The sequence below is a fragment of the Drosophila ananassae genome, chromosome 3R (assembly GCF_017639315.1).
Source record: "Drosophila ananassae strain 14024-0371.13 chromosome 3R, ASM1763931v2, whole genome shotgun sequence".
In the NCBI taxonomy this organism is placed as follows: Eukaryota; Metazoa; Arthropoda; class Insecta; order Diptera; family Drosophilidae; genus Drosophila; species Drosophila ananassae.
The window spans coordinates 17,371,897-17,396,539 of record NC_057930.1 but is presented as its reverse complement, the minus strand read 5'-3'; the positions used below and the strand labels follow the sequence as shown (position 1 = coordinate 17,396,539).

General features: G+C 37.0%; 4 protein-coding genes across 7 annotated transcripts; 1 reads left to right on the top strand and 3 right to left on the bottom strand.

Annotated features, from left to right (window-relative positions):
* Positions 1-3,179: 3,179 nt before the first annotated feature.
* On the bottom strand, positions 3,180-3,698 carry LOC26514222. Of its 2 annotated transcripts, none has more exons than XM_014906821.3 (3): positions 3,618-3,698; positions 3,387-3,558; positions 3,180-3,329 (listed from the first exon to the last, which is right to left on the bottom strand). In XM_014906821.3, exons 1-3 carry the CDS (start codon positions 3,643-3,645, stop codon positions 3,269-3,271), a joined length of 261 nt encoding a protein of 86 aa, XP_014762307.1. In that variant the 5' UTR covers positions 3,646-3,698; the 3' UTR covers positions 3,180-3,268. The 2 variants fall into 2 exon arrangements, with proteins under 2 accessions (XP_014762307.1, XP_032311378.1); XM_032455487.2 differs by having other exon boundaries at positions 3,391-3,558.
* Positions 3,699-6,292: 2,594 nt separating this feature from the next.
* Positions 6,293-6,914, top strand: LOC6498393 (procyclic form-specific polypeptide B1-alpha). 2 transcript variants are annotated; one of them, XM_001962667.3, is made up of 2 exons: positions 6,293-6,369; positions 6,435-6,914. In XM_001962667.3, exons 1-2 carry the CDS (start codon positions 6,336-6,338, stop codon positions 6,737-6,739), a joined length of 339 nt encoding a protein of 112 aa, XP_001962703.1. In that variant the 5' UTR covers positions 6,293-6,335; the 3' UTR covers positions 6,740-6,914. The 2 variants fall into 2 exon arrangements, with proteins under 2 accessions (XP_001962703.1, XP_014762111.1); XM_014906625.2 differs by having other exon boundaries at positions 6,297-6,369; positions 6,438-6,914.
* Positions 6,915-12,476: 5,562 nt separating this feature from the next.
* On the bottom strand, positions 12,477-16,485 carry LOC116654467 (accessory gland-specific peptide 26Ab). Of its 2 annotated transcripts, XM_044716465.1 has the most exons (6): positions 16,351-16,485; positions 14,726-16,299; positions 13,920-14,675; positions 13,736-13,829; positions 12,753-13,683; positions 12,477-12,700 (listed from the first exon to the last, which is right to left on the bottom strand). In XM_044716465.1, the coding sequence occupies exons 1-2, from the start codon at positions 16,388-16,390 to the stop codon at positions 16,052-16,054; spliced, it is 288 nt and encodes a 95-aa protein (XP_044572400.1). In that variant the 5' UTR covers positions 16,391-16,485; the 3' UTR covers positions 12,477-12,700; positions 12,753-13,683; positions 13,736-13,829; positions 13,920-14,675; positions 14,726-16,051. The 2 variants fall into 2 exon arrangements, with proteins under 2 accessions (XP_044572400.1, XP_044572401.1); XM_044716466.1 differs by lacking the exon at positions 12,753-13,683.
* A 32-nt stretch (positions 16,486-16,517) lies between these two features.
* On the bottom strand, positions 16,518-18,264 carry LOC26515007. Its single transcript, XM_014906909.3, has 3 exons — positions 18,192-18,264; positions 17,250-18,134; positions 16,518-17,199 (listed from the first exon to the last, which is right to left on the bottom strand). The coding sequence occupies exons 2-3, from the start codon at positions 17,281-17,283 to the stop codon at positions 16,580-16,582; spliced, it is 654 nt and encodes a 217-aa protein (XP_014762395.1). The 5' UTR covers positions 17,284-18,134; positions 18,192-18,264; the 3' UTR covers positions 16,518-16,579.
* Between the last annotated feature and the right edge of the window lie 6,379 nt (positions 18,265-24,643).

Genomic DNA, 24,643 nt, shown 5'->3' with positions numbered 1-24,643 from the left:
AGCCAGCTAGCAGCTAGCGAGCGGAGAGCAGATCGAGCTAAGGGTCTACACCGCTAGAAATAAATTGTTGATTGGAAATGGGGTGGAAAAGAAAACTATGTTGGCAGTGGTTACTTGGTTTATTATTTAGAATAGCTGAAGAAGCTCTTCTATGGAGACAGGCATTTTTAAATTATTTAATTCTTACATAAGTTTAAATTTTCTTACTTTTCAGAAGACCATTTCATTTTTCCAACCCCTAAGATAAACTATAAAAAACCAAGATACTTTTGTTGCCAGTGTATCTTGCAACATGTTGTCAGGGGCGTATGTGAGCTCTGCAACATGTTCGCTTTCTCTTCTCTTGTACTTTTAAACGCTCTCGCTTGTCGACTACACTAAACCGAATTTCGAGTTCCTTTGGAATACGCCGGCACTTGTAAGATTACAATAATGAGCTGCTCTTACAAGAATTTAAAGTGGAATTGACTCTAATATTTATATACTATATTTTCTGGCCTTGTATTGAAAATGTATATCGTATAACAGTCTATTTTCATCTTATTTTTTTAAATTTTTAACTCCTTTAAAAACTTATTAAATATATTTCGCATTAAATCTATTTTCATCTCATTTTTAAATTTAGAAGAATAATTTGTTGCTCCCCTTCAGATCTCTGTTCGTGTAGGCTGGAGTTTGAATATCACCTTCTGTCTGGGGCACTTACTCCGGACTCCGGAGAGTGGAAAACTGGTTTCCAATCAGACTCGGCGGCATGTGGGTTTCCTCGCGACACTCCACGTTTTGGGGATGGGTAGCGAAAAAAAGAACGGCAGACGCAGTTGAGTGACGCCGGATGGGCTCGGATAATGTTGGTGGGTTTTGGAGGGAGGGGCTGCCCTTTTCCCTGGTCTAGTGATCTCTACTTCCATGTGAAAAAAATCAGTGATATAGAGGCTTTATTTAGTAAATAATTTGTATAGTTCTCATTGAATTTTACTTCATAAATTTTTATTAAAATATACAAAACAAATTTTATGGAGGAAAACATGATTTATGGCAAATTAAAAACCATTTTTTAAGCCAGACTTATCATCGAAATTTTAAAAGTATTACTCAACTTCTTACGTTGCAGTAAAGATTGTGAAACTTTTATAAATCATTGACGAACTTACATTCCGCACTCTCGTTTTAGAAGACCTGATAAGTGAAAAGTTTAATATTATCATGCATTAAAAATACATGACTTATCTTTTGGCGCTTTTAAAGACCGAATCTTAACGCCAAGAAACCAAAAAGAAAGTGCAAGTCTTTTGTTTTGACACCATAGCTATTTTTTGCGCATGGTTTTCTAACACGATTTATTTCGACGAAACTACAGCAAAACCAAATGTTGAAAAATTAATTTTGACAAGTTAAAAAGTCCAACGATTATTAATGAAAGTAAAATTATCATCAGCGGAGCAAAAACCGAAATACAAAAACCCCAACGCCGAGTTGGTGGATCTTTTGTTTTTGTTTGCTTAATAATTTGCAGGCCAAAAGGAAGCAACAAAAACTTGTGATGTGCAAAGTCAAATTCATTATATCTTGATAGATGGAGATGATGAGTGTACGGTCATAATTAATTCTTCGAGTTAAGAAAAACTTTGGGTTTTTGGCGAAAAATGCGGAACCAATTTGCGTTGCTTGCACATTGTTATTGATTTAATTAACCAGAGCGTGGCAAAGTTATGCAAACTTTTATTCAATTGGAGATTCCATCTTACATAAATTAAGTAGGGTTTATAGGGTCAATGATCCGTAGCTAATTCATCTAGTTCTTGGGTATTAAAATCATAGCTATACCTTAATTGGCATGCCTTTGTAAAATGGTTAAATATTTGAGTGTAGGGAAAAATGTTAATTAAAATGGTATCTAGCACGCTTTTCACATGGACCTGTGAAAAAATAAACATTCCGCATCCATAGTGGGGCATATGTGGCACATGTCGTTGCGTCTGGTAGCAGGTTCCCTTACAAGCTGTGTTTGCATTTGACTTTTAATTATGGCCAAACATCATTTGAGGAAACGACAACATTTTAATTTTATATTCTGGTAGAGTTTTTATATATTTTTTGCATATTTTTTACAAGCTATTTCCAGAGAAGTACGAAAAATGGAAACATAAAGCACCGTAGATGCAATTCTGGCATCGCTCACTTGGCGTTGTACTTGCCGACTCAGCTGCTATTGCCGGCTGCAAGTTAACGGCCAATGGTCAGCAGCTGCCCCAGCCAAAACAGACGTGCTCCAATTGTAAACAAAACAGTTGCCCCAAACCCAGCATATACATACTTACATGTACAGTATGTATGTACAGGTTGATATAGTCTCGACATCAACATCAGCATCGGCATCAGTATCTGGGTCCGCATCTACTCCGGATGGTAGCGGAGTCTGTCAAGTGGGACACGATACCAACTTCCCCCTTGATGCTACTTTTTGCGTGCTGTGCACATTTCCTATATACTATTCACATGAGTGTGGGGTAAGCAATAGCCGTAAATCATAAATAAACGAAACGTGGCAGGAAAGACAGTGGCACTGGCACAGGCACTGCCAGTGGCAGCAGTGGCCCAGTGATGGCTGCCATCAGTCAAGAGAGAGCTTCGAGTTGAAATCATATCTCCATTCAAGTGATAGAAGAATTTGAGTTGGGCCCCTCGGGGGAGATAAATTGTTACTGAGCAGATCATAAAAAAGCAAACAGAAAACTTCTGGACACACCTCCACCTCGCGTATGTACTAAAGTGTCCGTCACCAGGGTCAGGTGGCAGCTGATATAGCCAGGTGCCGTATCGATAAACATAAGCTTCCGTTTGGGGCGTCTGCTCAATCGGCAAGTGCCACGAGCGTCTCAAAAAAATAGCAATAAATAAGTTTAATAAAGCTGAAGCCAAAAAAAGAACAAAAACTTAAGGCAGCTGTGAAGCAACTGCTTTAAGGCCCTTACAGGTGGCATTTTCTGTTGGAGCCCCAGACATCAGAGAGGGCTGACGACGTCTTGGCCATATCCGCTGTCATCGTGGTCAGGTGGTCGGGTCAGCATTTGGCTAAGTCAAGCGGAAACTCTTCAAAGTATCCCGCAGAAGGATTCTCTGGCCTTCACAACCTGTTTGCCCATCATTTGTCTGGCTATCTTCGTCAAACACATATATATTTTTTTGTAATTAGCACAAGATGACAAAGAATTTATTAAATTGATCTTACCCGATCAATTTTGACAAAATTTTTTTATACAATACATCAGTTTTTGGACATCTTGGCTTGTCCGTGGGACATTTTCCTTTCATAATTTGGGTAAAAGCTGTACAATTAACAAAGTATTAAATTAAAACCAATTCACTTTTCATTGTAAACTTACATACGTGTCAAGTTGTTCATTTGTCGAAGGCATGAAGCTCGTTCCACGAGGCATTTGTTCAGGCCCCCAAATGCACAGCTATCATCCGCAGCTATTCCACAGTGGATGTTAGTCTTCCAGGAACAAACCTGGCAACTATCTTCCTGTCTGCTGATTCTCAATATTAACATTCCTTAAAATTAGTTTAATCATTCATTTAATATTTTAACTATATATCATAAAATTAAATACCCAATAAGCCTAATAAATATATCCTCATGGTGATGAGTTCCAGAAAGGTAAAACTTAAACTAATTTCCTTAAACAACAAAGTAAAAGAAATATTAAAACTGTATTACTGGAAACAATTTCATTCGGCACAGTTGACACTTTAAGTTTCTACATTCCCGGCTTTTTAACATTTTGAAGAAATATTTTATGGGAATCTAAAGCATAACACTCCCATGCATTCTGCGCAATTCTGTTTAAAGTGGGAATTATTTTGATAATAGATTTAACATTATGCATTTAAGATACCTTTTTAAAATAACTATAGTTAATTTAAGCTTAAATAATAAATTATAATAAATAATATTAATTAGTGATTAATAGGTATATAACTAACAAGTTTCTTGCTGAAGCCTAGCTTCGCCGAGACTTGTATCCTTTAATTGGCCGATGCTTGTAACCGATCCTTGGCCAGTGGCTGGCTCCTATATCAGGACGATGATGGCAGCTGATGCTCTCCCAATCATGGGCTTATCATATATTTCGATGCTCGGCCGATGTTTTTACATCGGCTGCCAGTCTTGGCCCATTGATGGGCCGATGCTCATTCTTTGTATGGGCACTCTAAGTCACATTATTGGAGTTCGTTCTCCTCAAAACATTAAAATCATATAAAATTTTATAGCATTCGCCGCTGAGATGCATTGTAAATTGATTTTATAGTATCGACTTGCCATTAAAGTCAATGAAAGTGCGTTATAAACTTCCAACCGAACATTTTCACCTCATTGATGCAAGTTGCGTTACATTGCAATGCTTTTAAAAACTCTTCTTCTCGGTCTCGGTTAGTCTAACAGTTTACATATAAAAAAAAATCCTTTTTAATTACCATAGTTCTTCGTATTTGACAGGTGTGGTACTTGTTGGCTTAATAACAACTGATAAAAATGGCTGCAACGGCTTTCCAGAGATGGAGCGTTCACAATTTCCATGGACAACGTCAACTCACAAAACACCTTATAAAATATCTAATGATATTTAATTATACATCAATTTGATGAAAATTTAATAAAATTATTGAGGGCATGTATAAGCCATAAAACTTAAAATCGTTTAAAGGTTCATCGCCAAATTGGCTCAGATATCGCTGGGGCCATACTCTCCATCCCCAGAAAAGTTGACAAAAAATCTAAAAAATATTTTGTTTCTGGATTTTGATGCAGAATGACGGAGAATCGATACACAAATCGTTTAAGGTATTCCGCTCAAGGATCAGATGGAAATTGGCCAAGATATAGCCATCGCAGGGGGCCATATTCTCCATCCATGCCTTTTTCTGTATTTTGGAAGGGGGTCCCCCAGAAAAGTTTACAAAAAATGTAAAAAATATTTTGTTTCTAGATTTAGATGCAGAATGACGCAGAATCGATACACAAATCGTTTAAGGTATTCCGCTCAAGGATCAGATGGAAATTGGAAAAGATATAGCCATCGCAGGGGGCCATATTCTCCATCCATGCATTTTTCTGTATTTTGGAAGGGGGTCCCCCAGAAAAGTTGACAACAAATCTAAAAACTATTTTGTTTCTGGATTTAGATGCAGAATGACGTAGAATCGATACACAAATCGTTTAAGGTATTCCGCTCAAGGATCAGATGGAAATTGGAAAAGATATAGCCATCGCAGGGGGCCATATTCTCCATCCATGCATTTTTCTGTATTTTGGAAGGGGGTCTCCCAGAAAAGTTGACTAAAAATCTAAAAAATATTTTGCTTTAAGATTTTGATGCAGAATGATGGAGAATCGATACACAAATCGTTTAAGGTATTCCGCTCAAGGATCAGATAGAAATTGGCCAAGATATAGCCATCGCAGGGGGCCATATTCTCCATCCATGCTTTTTTCTTCATTTTGTAAGGGGGTCCCCCAGAAAAGTTGACAAAAAATGTAAAAAATATTTTTTTCCCAAATTTTTATGCAGAATTGTGAAAAATCGATACACAAATCGTTTAAGGTATTCCGCTCAAGGATCGGATGGAAATTGGAAAAGATATAGCCATCGCAGGGGGCCATATTCTCCATCCATGCATTTTTCTGTATTTTGGAAGGGGGTCCCCCAGAAAAGTTGACAAAAAATCTAAAAAATATTTTGCTGTAAGATTTTGATGCAGAATGATGGAGAATCGATACACAAATCGTTTAAGGTATTCCGCCCAAGGATCAGATGGAAATTGGCCAAGATATAGCCATCGATGGGGGCCATATTGTGGGGGCGATCGTTCAGTTATATGGTAGCTATTTGATATTTTCGGCCATTGACTAAAAGGCTTCTTTAATAAGTTCCTCTCATTTATTATGCATAGAATATGTTATATGTGTGGGTAAAAACCGGCTTTTAAATATTTGTTTCATGCTTGTAGGGAGCGCATTTTACTGTTGATTGTATTTTGAATTAAAATGGAAAAATAATTATGCATAAATAAATTAGTATAGCTTTCGGGAAAACTAAATAAAAACGTACGACGTATGAAAATACATTGCCTCCAAAAAGCATTGAACACTATCGACCAAATCGGAGCTCTAATGAAATTATTTTCCATTTCTGTTACACTTGCCATATCAGCGCTCATGGTCAGCCATAAAGTTAATTGATTCTTGGCCCTCTGATTGCTAATATGGGAAGTTTCCTATAAAAGCTGTCCCAATCTTGGCACCCCCACACATCAAGTCTGTAACGAAAATGAAACTCATTACAGTGTTGGCATTCGCCTGCGGTAAGTAGAGTCCTTGACTAGGTCAACGAGTGATAAATTAAGAATAGCCTCCGTAATTTTGGTAGTAGCCACGTTTGCTGTCCTTCATGGAGTTTACGGATCGCCGGTGCCGGCCCCGGTGCCCGATCCCAGTCCAGTAGCAGATCCGAAACCCAAGGCGGAGCCTTCACCCGATCCGGAACCAGTGCCTCATCCTAACCCCAATCCAAATCCTAATCCAGCACTGGTAGCTTCACCGCTTGAAACGAAACTGAACCCAGCCCTCCAGGGAGGTGATGCCAATGTTGTGGCCCTCTCACCCAATGCCGATCCCTTGGTTTCGGCTCCAGGAGCCCCGGGCCAGAAAATCGAGGAGACCTTGGCGGTCTAAAATGGGGGCTAGACCCTGGCAAGTGCAGCAGCAAAGTCACAAAGGAGCCTGGACACGCACACAAGAAAGACACACACACGAATATAATATAATTTAATATTTGATGTATGTATGTACGCACTTATATATTCCAACATCCAGCATGGGCATTAATAAAATTGCAACAAAAAAATAATTATTTTTTTTTGAAAGGTATGTTATGAGATGTCCTTGTTTCCGCTAAAAAAAGTCTATCTGCGAGGGAGTTTTTCGACAAACTCTTTCTAAGCTAACTGAAACTAAATCCTTGTGTTTCTTTCAACTTTTATATAATTTAGTTACTAGATTACCATCTTTCCCGTTTTTTTTTATTATTGTGACAATTTCAGAGTAATCGTTACCTACTATTCTACTCGAATCAACATTTAAAAAGAGGTTTGCCCGGCACAACAGTCACCTGACATCGACACCGGTCGAGAAAAAGGCCAACCAACCGGCAGACCAAGAGCCGGCGACCGGATTTGAGCAAAAAAACAGAAGAAAAATGCCATGAAAGGGCCAATACTATGAATGAAGAAAAAAATCGCTTGGAAAGAGGAAGCGACAGCTCCCAAGTTTATCAATGAAGTCACTGTCAGGTTGACGACCAGAAACCCCTCGGCGACCACAAAGACAATGGAATTGGTGCTAACCACCAATGAACAGCAAAAAACCACACGAAAGCTTTATTGATCAATGGACTAGTGGACTTGCGGGCCTGAGGATGGGGATGGGGATGGGGGACTAGCTCACAGGAAACCAGAGCTTCGTATATTCATTGTATATAAATATGTTAATTTATGGCATAATATATTTTTTTGACCCTGCTCGTAGATCGTAAAGTTTATCTATGAACAATGTTGAGACGGCAATTTACATGTTAACACATGGTGAATATCAAAATGCCTCAATGACTGACAAATTGGCAAAGCCGACAAAAATGCTATGAATGGGCCAAGTCATTGATAGCCACTGATGAGTTGACTCTAAGCCGCATGGGAAAGTGATTCTTAGAGAATTCTCCAATTTAAATAGAATCTTTATAAACTCCGGTAGAAAGTAACCTTGCAATACTTTATTCAAATCACACGCTAGTTCTTAAGGTTTCTGTTTTATTCCTGCGACGACATTCACTCAAATCTATTGCCATGTCCAAACCATAAAGTAAAAAACTTTAAAAGCACTTTAAACCAGAAACTTTATTAAAGTTCTTTATTTAAATAACTGGCCCTAGAATAGGATAGGCCCTTTGTTTGTGTAAATGGTACCATTGAAGCTTGTGTTTGACCAACATCATTCCATAGCCAACTAGAACCACGAGTTGGATTAATAAAGATGCAAGACAACCCATTAAATTCGGAAAAACAGAAACCTTTAACAAACTAAACTTTTTTAAAGGAACGTAAACATTTAAAAAATAAATATTCATGGCAATTTACTGATTCGTTACCCACAAAGGTGTGAATTATTCGTTTAATCCACCAATAATTCCCTGATCTAAAAACCTCAATTTGTGAAACCACCAATTAGTGAATACACTTAATTTGGCAACACCACAAAATCACAAACATAGTCATTCCATGTTCATCTAAAACGAGCAAGGAAATCCAATTTGGGGCAGAGCCGAAGTGGCTATACCTTTTCATTTAATCTTATAGAATTATTTAGAGAATTTGCTAAATAACTTTATATTTCTTAGTTTATTAATAAGTATATTAGTAATTATTAATCTGATTTATTTGCAAATAAATCAATTCCTTTTTTATAGAAAAATAAATAGTTCTAGACATGTATTAATTACTAGTACCAAAAAGGCTTTCTATAAAACCATTTTGATCCAATTAAATCAATAATTATTGTATATAATTTTTAAATAATTTTCCTGTATTTTTTCTCACTCAAAAAATGTGTCAAATAATACATCAAAAGCGGCATAATTATAGGCAAAACAAAACCCACTTAATTATATTACCATCAGCAAAATATGGAAACAACAGTGAGAGGCGTAGACGAAAACTCGCTGGCTTTATTAAAAAAGTGGGGATTCAACAAAAAAAAGCAGTGGCACAAAAAGCAGCTGGCAGAACATTAATTTATAATTATTTGGGGTACCATCAAAGGGTTAATCATAACAAGTGCCACTCGTGTGGGAGCACAAAAATGAAAATGGAAAGTAAGAAAAATGTGATTAGAAGCTAGAAAAATACTCTATTGTTAAATGTAGTAAATAGGTTTTTGTTTAAAAATATAGGCATTCTTAATATTTTAACAATATTCTTAATATTTTAAGATTCAGAAAAATAATTCGAAAACTTTTAAGAATAATATTCAAAGATAGGGTATAGACTATATCCCTTTGTTCGAAGTGAAGCTGTAAGCCATCTGCCCCTATTTTTTATTTTTTTTTTTCTTTGGGAGAAAAACAAATTTGAAATTAATTTTTTCTAGCTGTGGGTGTTCAACACACACTTCAAATGTGGAATAAAAAATACAGACTTGGCACTTTCAAGCGTCGACATTTACGTTCTCCTGTCACCAGTCGCCCGTCTCATTAGAGTTAATCAAAACTGAATGCTTTAATCAAAGTGGTTTGATTGCAAATCGTTTTCACTCACACTTTCAGGTTTTCGCTTTCAATTCAATTGATTGTGAAGCAAATAGGGGCATGGCAGGGGGAATTACACCAACCAAGCCAACAACAAACTCAAAATTAATTTGAAGAAATTAGCAAAACGTGAAACCGCACACACAACCAGCCACAACCATCGATAAAAAACGGCCTGCACGAGACATTCGTGGGATAAAAATCAAAGAGCCAGAGAATTTGAGAGTTTCCAAGAGATTTGGCAGATGCTCAATTTCACCAATTCAACTTCTTAAGCGCTGTGCCTGTGTCAGAGGTCGTGACTTATCAATTTGCGATTGTTTAAACAATTAAAGTTCGCCCACGCACAATCCTTGGGCCTGGCTACGTGACCTGGGTGGCTCGAATAAGGCAATTAACTGATTAACCACGTCGTTTATTAGTTCTGCAGGGCACAAATTTGTGGCCCAAATAATCCTACTCGAATCAACGAAAACAAGTGCAGAAGCTAATTAATTAGAGACATCGCTAACGAGAAAAGTAGGCGAAAACTTCCCAGCTTAGTTAGTCAAAGAGATAGTCTTGTTGTGAACTATATTTTACTTTATTTTCCCAAATAAATTAAAGCATTCTAAGGTTAATTTTTTATAAATATTTATCTGGGAAACCTAAGACTTGAGATTTATAAAATTATCATATCATCAACAACAACATCCGCTGGTTAACAAAACTTAACAAATGAGATTTGATTGTTTATTGTGGCGGCCGAAAAAAAGATATTTTTGCTTCTGTGTGTGATTTTTTTTGTGGATTTTTCGTGTTTATTTTGTGGCCAACATTAACGAGCGGAAATCAGTTATTGATAAGCATCGGCAAATGACAAATTAATTGAAAGCCTTTGTGTTGAATCATCGGCTCATGTGTGGTTGGCAGTTTCAATGGCAAAGGATGGCTAGACTCAATCAAATTAATGAACTGCCATGGGTGGCCAATGGCCATGATTGGTTAAGGGCTTAAAATGCTTCTGTAATCTATATGTGGCAAGCCCTCTCAAGTAATTAAAATTTAATTCCACCTTCCCTCCTCCAAATCTTAATGCTATTTAATCTCTCTGCATGAGACTCGAGCTAACAGTGAACACCTGGCCGAGTCCGAAACACTTCAATATGTACGGACACTCGAACTGCCGAGTGGAAACTACTTAGCCAACACTTGCACTGAGCACTGAGTTGGTCATCTTCCAAATGACTTTTGCATCGATTGGCTAAGGACAATGGACCAAAAACAAAAAAGAAGTCGCATTCGATACGCCGCAGGACAGGAAACGGAAGTGAGAAACAATCGATTCGCCTTGACCGGGGCAGGACCTCCTGCGGCACCCTACATAGTACCAAACTGAAGTGAACTCAACTCTATGAATGAATCCCGAAAAAAACAGCCTCAAGGAGAATACTCCTAAATACATTTCCATTTATTGTTTATTTGAAAACGTTTTATCTCAAGCTGGGATTTCTTTCATCTGCTGTTTGACTTTCCGGCTCTCTCACTTTTACACAATTTCTTGGTTTTTGTTAAAATTTGTTAATGAAAAATTTGGCTTTACCTTGCTGGCTAGCAAGCTGCTTTTGAGGAAAACACTTTCCAGTTCCCTGAGAATATAATATGCAAATATTACTTTTTTAAGTTTAATTGTCTGTTGTCAACGAATTTATTTACTTGAAGAGCCAGAAGGAAGATAAGTTTATAAAAGTCATTACTTTCGTTTACCATGTCCTATTTATAAACGAGTTTTTATTGTATCCTTGTATTCTATACATTTGCTTTAAGCTTCCTAGAATTTCTAAGAAGTACTATATTTATGTTTCACACTGTTAAAAATACATACCACAATTTATTTGGTGGAAATGTAAACTTAGAAACTTTAGTTTATTATATGTTTATCAGAAATATTATTTTAAAATATTTGTTATTTTTTATTTACACCACATTATGTCCATATTTAAGTTAAGTGTAAAGAACCCCTTATTTAAACGAAAATTTAAACCCTTTGTACTTCCATATTGTATTACTTATCAACGAAAAGCTTAAATATTTGCCAGTTGAATAAACAGAATGGTGTTTGCTTAGCTGCAAAGCTGATTTAGATAAGATTTGATCCAATACATCCTGTTTGACTTGGATACCCCTGATTTCCTAGCAACAGCAACGGCCAATAATCATAAATATATGAAGACATTTATTTTAAGACCACGTAAGCACTTTCTAAGAGTTAAAGTGTAAGTTAAAAATGTTCTTACTTGTTGAAAAAAAGTGATGATAGGGAAATAAATTATATAAACTGAAAGGTGTGTTTTTACGACTTTGGTTACATTTCAGCATATTTGATTACGTGACAGTTTTCTTGAATGTGTCTCGTAAAATTACGCAGGCTGTAAAAAAATTATAATTGCCGGACTTTTACATTCTTAAATTTGTCTGGCTCTTTATGTAAATTATATAAACATAATTAAAAGCTCAAGACGTAAGAAAATTTCACATCCAGTGCGTTTATTATTATTTGAACTCTCTAAGCTCTCCGTTTGGTAAATAAATATTTCCCAGCTTGGGTATCATTAATATTATATTTCCTCTTTATTTTAGGTCCATCAGACCCAACCCTTTCAATGGTCGGCCATAAAACTGATAGTAAGTATTGAACTAACAAAGTGAATGCCATAAATTACAAACATTTCGAGAATTCATGCAGCGCCCAGAAAAGCAGACCCATATCCCAAAATTCAAAAGTATTCATAAATCCGTTAAATGAAATGCATTCAAGCAGCGAAGTGACCAGCGGCGTCTGGACCATTTAAAACTCATGAAATGCGACACTTTTACCTTAGAATGAATTCCAGTTAATGCAACCTCTTATATCCATACTCTGCATAAAAATTAGGCCAGTAGAAAATGACGGCGACAGGTAGCCGGAAACAGGTATCACGCATCCACAGGTATTCGTATTTCTTTATAGGAGACGTGAGAGATACGTGATGTGGAAGACGGTTTTGGTTCGACCACAGGGCGCCGCAGAATCTTTTACATAAAATCTTCTACTGCGAAATCCTAATTCTATCCATTTCTATTCAAAATTAAACATACTGTATCCTACATATATTATTCTTTTCCGTAAAAGACAGGGTACACATATATAATACAATAATATACTATAATATATTATTCATTTCGTTTTTCTTTTTGGAATCAGTCCTTCTTTGGTGGAGGAGCATCGTGTTTACCTTGTTCTGGTCTACGAGTGAAACGGGGTCGCGAGGGAAAGGGGGGTGGTTGTGCCTCACTTAGTCCAACATAGGCTACAAAAACTGGAAGCAAAACATTAGCTAAAATCCCAGTAGTTTTTAATTGAAAACTTACGTAGAAATACACCACACAATACTGAGAACCTCATCTTAAAGGGGCTGATTTTCGTATAAAATTCACCTCGTAAATGCTTTGCTTTTATAGACGGCTAGAGATTAGATAACAATCTTCATTAGTCCGGCTTGACTTTTACATTTTAAGAATTTGATATGGTAGTTCTTGACTTAACGAGATTACCATAAAATATTCTTGTGAAAAAATGGTGAAATCTAAAAAATAGAATGTTGCTAATATTGAGCAATTCAAAATAATACGAATTTTATATAGAAATCGTACTGCATTTTTCAGCCAAAGCTTATCGAAGGATCTTTTGTAAAATTAACCGAGGCAAATATTTAAGGAAACATTTTTATACCATTGCAGAGGGTATTAATAATTCAATCAAACGTGTGCAACGCAGTGAAGGAGACAGCTCAGCCCATAATGTATATACATATATTCTTGATTGGGGTCACCTCCTGATTCGATATATGCATGTCCGTTTGTCTGTTGTTACGCAAGCTAACATTTTTTGTAAAAATTTTGTAAGTATTGTTTAAGTATCTTTCTAAATAAAAAAGTACAATTTCAAGAGGCTTATATACTTTCCAAAGTTTGGAAAACTTCGTCAATATTCCTTTTAACTACAGTTTCAATTTCAATTATTTTAAATAATTCTTTTATTCCACATTAGAAAATAAGAACAAAAAATTATTTCTTTTTAATGTTCCAATTTTTTTATAAAAATTAATTTCAAACATCAAAATGCTCGGGTTTTACTTCCGAAATTTGGTTAATATTTTTTTGATGGAGGTAGGTCCTCATACACCATATACCATTTTTGGGTAAGGTTCGTTAGGTCGGTCAAAAGGTCTCTTCTCAATAATTTTACGAGTAGGGAGTAGCGATTGTTGGGCCTCACTTAGTCCTACAAAGGCTACAAAAACTGGAAACAAAACATTGGCTAAAATCCCAGTTGTTTTTAATTGAAAACTTACGTAGAAATACACCACACAATACTGAGAACCTCATCTTAAAGGGGCTGATTTTCGTATAAAATTCACCTCGTAAATGCTTTGCTTTTATAGACGGCTAGAGATTAGATAAGCAATCTTCATTAGTCCGGCTTGACTTTTACATTTCAAGAAATAAATATGGTAGTTCTTGACTTAACGATATTACCATAACATATTCTTGTGCAAAAATGGTGAAAAACTAAAAACAGAATGCTGCTAATATTGTTCAATTGAGCAATTCAATTGAGCATTTTTTAGTCGAAGTTTATATTCGAAAGGTCTTTTGTAAAATTTATTTAAGGTGACATTTTTATTTCACTGCAGAACGTAATATAAATTCGTTCAAAAGTGTGCAACACAGTGAAGGAGACAGCTCAGGCCCTCTAATGTATATATATTCTTGATAAGGGTCACCTCCTGATTCGATATAAGCATGTCCGTCTGTCTGTTTTTACGCAAGCTAATATTTTTTGTAAACATTTAGTAAGTAAATTTTGTTAATGTAACTTTCAAAATAAAAAAGGATAATTTCAAGAGGCTTATATAGTTTCCAAAGTTTGGAAAACTTCGTCAATATTCCTTTTAACTACAGTTTCAATTTAAATTTATTTAAATAGTTCTTTTATTCCATATTAGAAAATAAGAAAAAAAAATTATTCTTTTAATGTTACAATTTTGCTTGCTTGGTTGCTTGGGTTTTTACTTTCGAAATTTGGTTAATATTTTTTTGATGGAGGACCTATATCATTTTAGGGAGGGGGTGCATCGCTTTTGGGTGGTAGTGCATCGCTTTTGGGTGGTGGTGCATCGTTTTTGGGAGGTGGTGCATCATTTTTGGGTGGTGGTGCATCGTATTTGGGTGGTGGTATCTCATCGTTCTTGGGTGGTGGTGCTGGTGCAGCAGCTCCGTAGACTACAAGCACTGAAAAAAACATTGCTTAAAAACTCAGTAGCTTTTAATGGAAAACTTACGTAGAACGACGGCAAACAACAATAAGAACCTCATCTTGAAAGGACTGACTTTCGATTTGAAGTGAAATCCTAAATGAGATGGATGCTTTTATAGATAGCTTCACGATTATGTAAGTCAATTCTCAATTTATCCTGCTTGACTTTTACTTTAAAGAATTCAATACGGTACAGATGTCTTATGAAGATTTTTGCCAGAGTTTTCCTTTTAACTTACAAATTCGAAGCGTTTTTGCAAGCTATTTTTATTTATTTTATTTAAGTATATGATAGTTGTTTATCTTATTATAGTAGTTTATCGTATTCTAGAAAAAATCTAAAGCTTGTATAACTGTATAACATGGCCTTGAGTCTTTCAGAAGTATGGAATCTATAACTTCTTCAATTTGTTCCACATTTGATAGGCAAAGCATTTCCGGGAATTTTCCACTTGCCATAGCAGGCATTAGTATTTTAATAAATATTGTTTAAAAATAATTAAGTTATTCCAATAAATTGTTTCATTTAAATGGCTTTATTTTGCAAGACATTTAATATAGTCGGACGACCTTTGAAACTTTGCAAACCGGATAAGTTAACTAAACGTGGAATGTGAAGAAACTCAAAATTTGCCAAAGTGATGGATTCGATCGTTCCTGACCTTTCCGTCATACATTTATACTGCTTTCATTTGTAATGCAATATTTTGTAATCATCTGCAGTTACTCTACAATGCGAATATATTTAAAAGAGATTGCTAATAAGATTACATTATTGCACTTTTAAAAGTGTGCTCCTCCAATCCCTCCACGACTGAATATACAGCGCACGAACAGCTCCTCCTTTGGCTAAAATCTCAGTAGTTTTTAATGGAAAACTTGCGTAGAAATAAACCACCAATAAACAATACAGAGAACCTCATCTTAAAGGGCCTGATTTTCGTATAAAATTTCGTAAATGCTTTACTTTTTTTTTAACAAGTTTTGATATTATTACCAATCTCAATTAGTTAGGCTGGACTATTAGCTTTGAAGAATTTTTCTTTGAAGGGTCTTTTGTAACATTAGCTGAGAAAAATATAAAATGAGGTATAATTTTATTTGAACTCAAAGCAAGAAAACTTTGTCTAAGTAACTTTTAACCACTTAACTTTTATTAAGTAACCAAAGGTTGGGGAAAAGTACTTCAATACTTTTTGGAAAAAACCAATGTTATAATATTTTTTTCACCTGTAGTTATAATATAAGTTTATTGAAATAAGAAGTAGATCGTTTATAAGGTCAACATTATAAAGTTACACAAAATCTTAAAACAATGATAGAACAATTTTTATGTGCAATTGCATGTTTTTTATTTTTGGATTTCCATAAGACGTTCTTGCAAATTCCGCTGTTGACCCGGACTCATAAGGTCAGAATTGAAACTGGCAGATCGATGGTGGCTCATCATTCCTCCAAAATTATTCATATCATCCTCGACATTGTAGGCGTAAAGTGTCCTCAGATGCCCGTTTATCAATTTCTGGGAACTAGAACGTGAGTTAGACTTCACACTGATGTAGGGAGCCGCCTCAGACATTTTCCAGATGAAAGCCAAAACTAAACTGAATGTAAAATTGGAAGATAGTTGAAAATTATGAACAAACTTACGGCAAATGAAAATTAGACCAGTATAGTGCATGATGCGCATAAGTTTTACAACTGATCGGAAGCTAAGGCGATCGTTCTCTATTTAACATAACCTTAACTAATTAAATGATTGGCTTTAAAATTAACCAGAGAAAATCGGATTGGCACCGGCCAAGTAAATCATGCAATTGGAATGTCTTTTAGTTTATTGCTAAGTAAAGACTCTTAAAAGTAATAGCCCCAAGACCTATTACCATTGACTTCCGTTTTTGTCCCTCATATTTGCGGCTAACTTGATGTCAACAGTGAATTTTTCATACTTTAATTTTTTACGCAGATCTTTCAATAATATTCTGTATCTGTTTCGGTTTGAATACCAAATAAGGGGCTCCAATTCATCCTTCAGCACTCTTTTGGCCTCGATATCGGCCAGTTGAGACAGCTCCTTTGAGGAGAGATCATCCCCACGACCATTACACCTCTGAACTTCATCCAACAAGCTTCGGTACTCAGACACAGCTTTTAACATTTTTTGTTTTATCTGCAACTCTTCTAGATCTAATAAATGAATTTCCTTCTTTTCATTGACTATGGCAATATTCATCTTGGTCACGGAATCAGACAAACCGTGAGCTAATTTTCGGTAGTATCGCCCTTTGGCCACGTCAACTAGCACCCTTTCTTTTGCTTCTTTAACATCTTGTGAGACTGGGAATATTTTCTGTAAAATATCCTTATCCGTTTCCACAGTATCGTTTGCGGGAGAATCGCTTTTGGCTGGTTGAGGCAGACGATTGGAAACGACTGGACCTGAGTTTGAAGACTTAGCCTGATGATTTAATCCCTCACTCTGCACGTTCACTACGAAAACTATAAAAGAAATCTAATAAAAACTTAGTAGTTTTCAATAGAAAACTTACGTAGAAATATAGCACAATTCACTGGAAATCTCATCTTGATGGGTCTGATCTTCTTAAAGAAGTTTGATTATAAATATTTTGCTTTTATAGACTGCTCGGGGATTATGTAAGCAATCTGATTGGTTCTGCTTGACTTTTATTTTGTATAAAAAATGACTTCCTGAAAGTGAATAATAGAAAGTTTTCTTTATGTTACAATTAAAGATTATAAATAAATAAAACAAACATTAATATCATATTGATGGTTAATTCATAAATTTATATCATTTGGTGGATGTACGTTTTCCGATGACGACGAGTTATTTTTTACAATGTCCATTTCAAGAAACGAATTTTCAAAGTTTTCTTTGTCAACTCTTTGATCAAGTTCACTAAGAATCTTGGAATATTTAGCAAGGTAAAACTTCATAGAATCGGGTTTTGCTACATCTTCGGATAATTTTTTGGCTTCCCTTTCGGCCATTTTGCGAACCATCTCATCCCGATCCTTAAATTTTTGGCATCGTCCAAGTAACAGCCTGCTGTTCTCAATCTTTACTTGGATCCTGGCTAAGTTAAGATATGCTTGCTTAATTTGTTGCCTCTTATATATTTGCTGTATTCTGAGGTCCATCTCCTCTTTGGTCATGGTGTCAAAAATTTCTTTAAATTTTCTCACCTTTGCGGTCTGTTCCTTAAGTATTATCGTTGCAATATGCGATTTATACATAATTTGTTTCAAGAGCTCTTGGTTAAATTTCGAATACGTAGAGGGTAATATTATATTGTCCTCTCCCGGTTCAATATTAGATCTATTCTGCGTAACTATTGGTTCATATATAGTCTCAGTTTTTGGCTTAACAATGGGAATTTGAGCTCTTATCTTAATAAAGCAGCAGAAAGCCACTAAGAAACATTGTTTTAACTAAATATTGGTAGTGAAAAAATTTAAAATTAACTTACAAAAAACCGTCAAGCACATATAATAACTCTCCATCCTGAAATATTATATTTACTGTACTGTAATTTATTACAATCTTTTTTATATGTATAGCCATTAAAGTTCCGCAAAAAATCATTTCGACAGGGTTATCATTTAAAATTTCTTACACTTTCCAACTCCTATAGAACCAGAATAAGTGAAATTTTTTTTTATTTAATATATAGTTATCATACAATTACATATGAAAGCTAAAAATATAACAATGGGTTTACTTGATTAGGTATGTAAGTATGCAACTTTCTTCACCCAACGTGGCTGAAAATAATGAGCTGATTTTAATTATAATTGTGCTTATACCATTACGTTGAGCTCGTTAATTAGCCCAAAAAAAGATTTATATATTTCGTGCTGGAAACCTCCTCCAAGTCAAATTAATGTGAGAATTCAAGAAGATTTCGCAGCATTGTCTTGGGAAATGAAACTCACACTAAAACCAGACGAATATTATCAGCAACATCCGCCGTTGTAGCTTTAAAAAGAATAAAAAACAATCAAATAAAAATGTCGCCCACATCCATTTCGGATGCAAATGAAGTCTTGCGCCTGCGCACGCGTCAAAATTGAAAGCGGAATCGGCCGTGGGAGTCGGAGAAGGAGTGGGTTAAACGGAGACACGGCCATTTCGTAGGCGAGCGGTCATTCAGTGGCTGGGTCCCCACCAACGCCTTATCGGGTGGGTGTCCCACTGCTAATTGATAAAAAAAAAAACAACCATCAGAATTATATACAAGCTGCTCGCATTTTATCTAATGTTTGGCGCAAAACGTACATTTTTGGACATAACCCGTTACTACCTTATATTCATGCCATTTTTGGTTTTAAATACCTCTTTCATACAAACAAATTCCTTTTTTCCTTTTATGAAATGAAATACGCATTTAACTGAACTAAAAAGTAAATATATTTAAGCTGATGATCGATGTCAATCCAAGAAACAATATCCATCGAAATCAATATTTGAGCCGAAGAATTTGGGAATAATTGGCAAATTAATAAAATGTGCCTTATAAAAACTTTTTTTCTTCTCCGCATGAATATCACAATTAGTCAACTTTCGATTTTATTCTTGCATAATGTTGAAACCTCATTTGGCTTGTCAGCAGTTCCCACAAGCCTGGAGACAATGTCTCATTTCTTATTTTGATTGCCGTATGATGAAGATGGCTCAGAATGGTGAGTCTGGTTTGGAGCCAGCTTTTAACTGCAGTTTTCGATTTTAATTTCCCATGGCGGAGCTCTATTGTATCTACCGTGATATCCAACGCTTCATAGAGCTCGGTTTCGGGGCTGGCAAACGCTTTCAGTTGCGTTCGGGAAATGACCCACTTCCGGATTAGCATGCTGCATAGATAGACCACTTTTACTGTCGCTCCATGTGGAAAAGGGCACCCAAACAGAAGCCATTGTATGGGGAGAGTGGGGAAAAGGGGAGCAGACCGAAGGGCAGGGCCTAATGATGTACTAGTTACAGAGAGAGAAATTGTTAGAAGGCTTGCCAATCAATTATAAGTATTTATAAGGGACTTAAAATACACCAGGACTCTTAAAAAGGGTTTAAAAATTTTATATTTGTTCTATATATTTTAATTTTTTTCTCTGTAAGCATCCATTTGATAAGTACATATGTATGTACATCCGTTGGGTTTCCGCGGAGAATATTGGTGTTGCATGTTTGTTGCATTTAATTGTAATTTATTTGCCAGGCCAGGCCATAGAATGGGTTGGCAGAAGAACGGAAGCAAATATTTTCCGGTGGAAACTGACCCAGCCAAAGGGGAAGTCCCTTTCCTATAATATTCATCTTCTGGATGCTTGGATTGATTGTAGGGCTTGTTGAATGGGCTAATGAACTCACGTTTACCCATTGTGGAAGTGAACAAGACTTAACCCTCTAAGAGCTGGACCCGAAATAACGCCACATCCTGAAAATATAAATTAGATTAGGTGTTTGGTTAGCTGAAATGTTGGATGAGGGGAGCATGTTGAATTATACATTATATATTTTGTTATTTTTTATGCCCTTAAAGGGTTAACCCAGCTGGCATGCTTGTGATGCCTTCGAATATCATCGATTTGCTGCATTACTTAAATGTCTTCGTTCCCTGTTTATTGTCGGCTTTTGCTCAAAAGGCTGAAATACAAAACGAAGCTCCAGTCGATTGGAATTCAAGTGGAATCCATCGACACAACATCAGCAGCACTTTGCAATCAATCAGCCAACAGAACGCAACCAAGGAAGCCCGATCGAATTGCGGGCTAATTTTGCACAATACAGCGAAAAGTGCGTCGGAAAAGGCATCGATTTGCGGCACACTGCGGCACGGCGCGGTCCACACAACGATGCAGCAACTTCCTATAAAAGTGCCTTCCAACAAGCACACACACCTGGGGCACACCTCGGATGGAGCATCAATCATCCTGCCCCCCAATCAGGTGACCCCACTCGCCGACAGCCGAACGACTACATATTCACACCAAACCTGGCATAATTTCCTCACAAGAGCAGTAGCCGGGCTAATTAGCTCTGGGTCGAGGTGATGCCAGAACCCTACTAGGGAATCCTCCTCCTCATGTGGCCAGAAGCCAGAAACCAGCAGCCAAAGCGGAAATTGTTTATTAAACAAATTCACAGGCAATTCTGACAGCAGGTCCAGCATCCGCGGTGTGGATAATGGACTTTTAATTGACTTTCCGCATTTTCGGCAGAGGTCTGCGTGCTATGTCTTATTATATGCTGTCTATTGGGGATTGGATGACACAATAATAATAGAACAGGAAGAATATTCTGGCTCTGAATCGAACCAGAATTGAACCAGAAAGTGATATGAATAAGTGGGGTACACTCCTAACACTCAATAGAGAGCTCAAGAGATTTGTGGGATAAATTACTTTAAGAATAGTGACAGTTGATGTTACAGCATCGCATCAGTCATCATGGATTGGCAACTTTATGACAATTATTTGTTCAATCAGCATTCCACTTTAATAGATGTCGTTACCATTCACTTTCATTTGAAATAGAAAATTGTCTCATATGAAGCAATAGCTACAAAGTATGCAAATGCTCGCTTTGCTTTTAAAAAGATAATTTGGTGACAATTGCTTTGTTTTAATAGATATATTTTTAACCTATTTTTAGAGTATCTGTGGCTGGGTGCTTCTGGGGTAGAACTACGAAAGTAAGACACCAAGTTACTTGTGTATTACCCATATAGATTAGCTTTTTTTCGAATACGTGCCTTAATAGACTTCCGCCTCCATAATTTTCATATAACGGTAGCACCCACATTTTAGTGGTAGAAAAAAAAAGAAATAACCAGATTTCTAAAACTTAAGTGGAGAGTAATTAATTTTAAATGGTTTTTTCCAACTAACTACCAGGTATTGATAGTTTGATCTTTTAACTAAATCTTATTCGGAAGGAACTAACACTATGTTATCTAATCTTTTGATTAACTTGTGATACTTGTAGGCCTTTTTAACGAAATTGTGGGCGGATGGTGTCCAAGTGGGCGCCTCTATACTACATAGAAGGCTCAAATTTATGCAAATTGAGCGGCTTGAAATGAATCAAGTCCGAATATGGACACAAGTCGCTTACTATAGCTTGTAAGCTCCGACGATTGCATATTGGATTTCACCGTAGAAGGTAACTGCGACTTTAACGCATTTAATTTTCAATTTAGACCCAAACTTCAATAGGCCACTACCTGATAATGATTATGATTGTAGCCTATTGAAGCGAAAAACTTTCCTTTTTTAGTTTTCCGTTCAAAGGCAGCACTAATTCGGTTAATCAAATGGCAGTGGGTGCTGGGCCTTACATAATCTTGGACAGATCAAGGCATGGAATCGACTTCCGCTCATCACGCACTCTTGAAAATGATCGTGGGGAGGGAAAGTTATCAACATCACATTATAAGCATCACCAGCACCACCACCGACACCAGTGCCAGTGCCAGCAATTGCCTCAATGAGTCTGGGTAATTCCAAACGGCAAAACAATGACACATAAATCGCTGAAAAAATCAAGCGTAACATCCACGTTTTCACATTATTTTATGACTACACCCAATGCCATATACTCCACACACACCACCCAAACATACACATTTTGATGCTGCTGCTGGTGGTGGCATCTGGAAAGTTGCAAATTGGCCGAGCAGTAGAAAGCATGGCAACAAGTCGCTCGTACTATTCAGTTACTCAGACTCTGGTAATGTGAGAAAAAAGTGAAAAAGTGCAGCGTTGACACAATTGTGACTGCCAGCCAGCTAGCACATCCATGAGATACTCATCCTACTCGAGCAATTGCCAGCGATTGTCTACAATAGAGCAGCAATTGCATTGCAAGTTGCAACAATGGATGCGCGGTTGACGTGGGAGTTGCAGGCTCCCTCCGAGAGCTGCCTCGCCCCCGCCTGCTATGATGCACTTTTTCAAATTCAATTCACATTGGCTGCTACACGCTTTCACTTACTAGATTGCCACATATTTGGGTGGATTGCAAGTATCTCAGAGTCGTAATGTTACAAAAATTGAGATATAATTTCATATTCTTGATAGTTGCCCAGAGAACTTCTTGTTATGAGAATAAGATTGAAGCTAAGTCTTGTAACTCGTCTAATAATACCCACAAGGTCAATATTTTAAAGGTCTAAGCCGACTTTTAGAACGCAATTACTCAAAAAACTTAAATTTAAAATCGCCCACTATCCCACAAAACAAAAAAGAGGCTTTAACGCTATTAGACCCGACATTGCTGTCGGTCGATGACTTAAGATTCATGTATTTGGTGCCATTTATGGCTATGTAATCCCACCTAAAACAATTTATATTGAAATCATCTTTTGTTTTGAGGAACCCATTGATTTTTCTTTCCATGTGGCGCCGACCGTTTGGTTTTGTGGCGACTTTTCCTCTCGTCGCCTACACCTTTTGCATCGATTGGAGTCAACCTGATTGCATACCTGTTTATGTTTCGTTTTTTATGGGTTTTTTAGCTTTACGGCACACGCTGCAGTTGTTTTATTGGCCTGTCACCCTGGCACGAAAAGCTCTGCGTTGGCTGAAAACCTCTTTAATCGACTTAAAGGCAAACCCGAAATTCATTCACAAACCACGGTCTAAGACTTTAATATTAGCATTCATTGATTGTAAATGCTGTGAATGAAACTAGTTTATAAAATCAGAATATCCAACTTGTACTAGTTTGTTTTTAGATTTCCCCTCCAGGTTCATCAATCATCAAAGACAAATCAACGCAATATGCCCCAATAACTGACCCAACGAAACTGTCGTAGCTTCTTTTTTTTGTCACCGGATCAAAGTTGACTTGCCGGCGCTCTGGCAACCCAAAATTCAATAGACGCAGTTAGTACCCCCAGCCCTCCGGGCCAGACCATACACTGGAGTAACAACAGCAATTGCAATCGCTACCGGACACACTGAACTGAAACGAACTCCGAGCTGACCAAACAAATTGAACATACCCACCCTCCCTGCCGCCACACTATTCCCCCCCGGGGCGCCCTCTGCTCCCCCAGCCCCCACTCCACCCCCCTCCCAACTGGTAGTGCTCGATTGAAAACTCAGCAAGTTTTCAAAACAATTTATATGCGCCACCGAAGAAGTCAAAGCATCAACGAGTGGTTGGCTGGGCTCCGAGTGGGTGCCTCGGTGGTTATTGTGCCGGCCGACAATTGTTTCGTCCAGATCAAAAAGCGCTGATTAAAGCAAGTCGTCGCCGGGCTTGGGAAGCGCCAATATGCACTCCAATTCTGGTTATTGTTGTCATCGCAATGGGTCTCTATGCACTCATAGGGTATAATAGGGTCTATCCCACAAGACACATCGACTTGAGGTCTTCCAGACCCTGAGTTTCTTTTGTGATAGGGGTTTCGTGAGGCTTTCATTGGGAAGTGTATCCAGAGTGCATTATATACGCCAATGTATCCAAAATGTTTGTTAAGATTTGGGTTAAGCGCTCCAGCAAACGACAAGTCATGCGTGGCAGCAAAAGAGGCGGCTTTGTTTGGTTTCCATAGAGACTGTTCTTCTCCAGCTGGGGCCTATGTAAGCAACGGTTCTACGATTCTATCCAAAGACCACAGAGATTAATCACTTCAACTGGTCATTATGTTATATGCATTTATGGAATTTTAATTTCATTTGTGGTTCAGTTTCATTCGCTTTCGGCTTTCGGCTCTGAGTTGCAAGCAAGGCGGAGTATTTGTGGCGTGAAGCTGCGTAGCACCCTAGTCCAAAGTAGTTAATATATGGGATGGCCCGTCGTCTATATACCCATCCTTTGTTAAGTGAACGCGCTTTGTTTTCGATGGCTCAAATTTATGGGCAGCGCCGTCCAAAACTAGACCATCCAATTATAAGATGAGTAATGAAATGGGGAAGA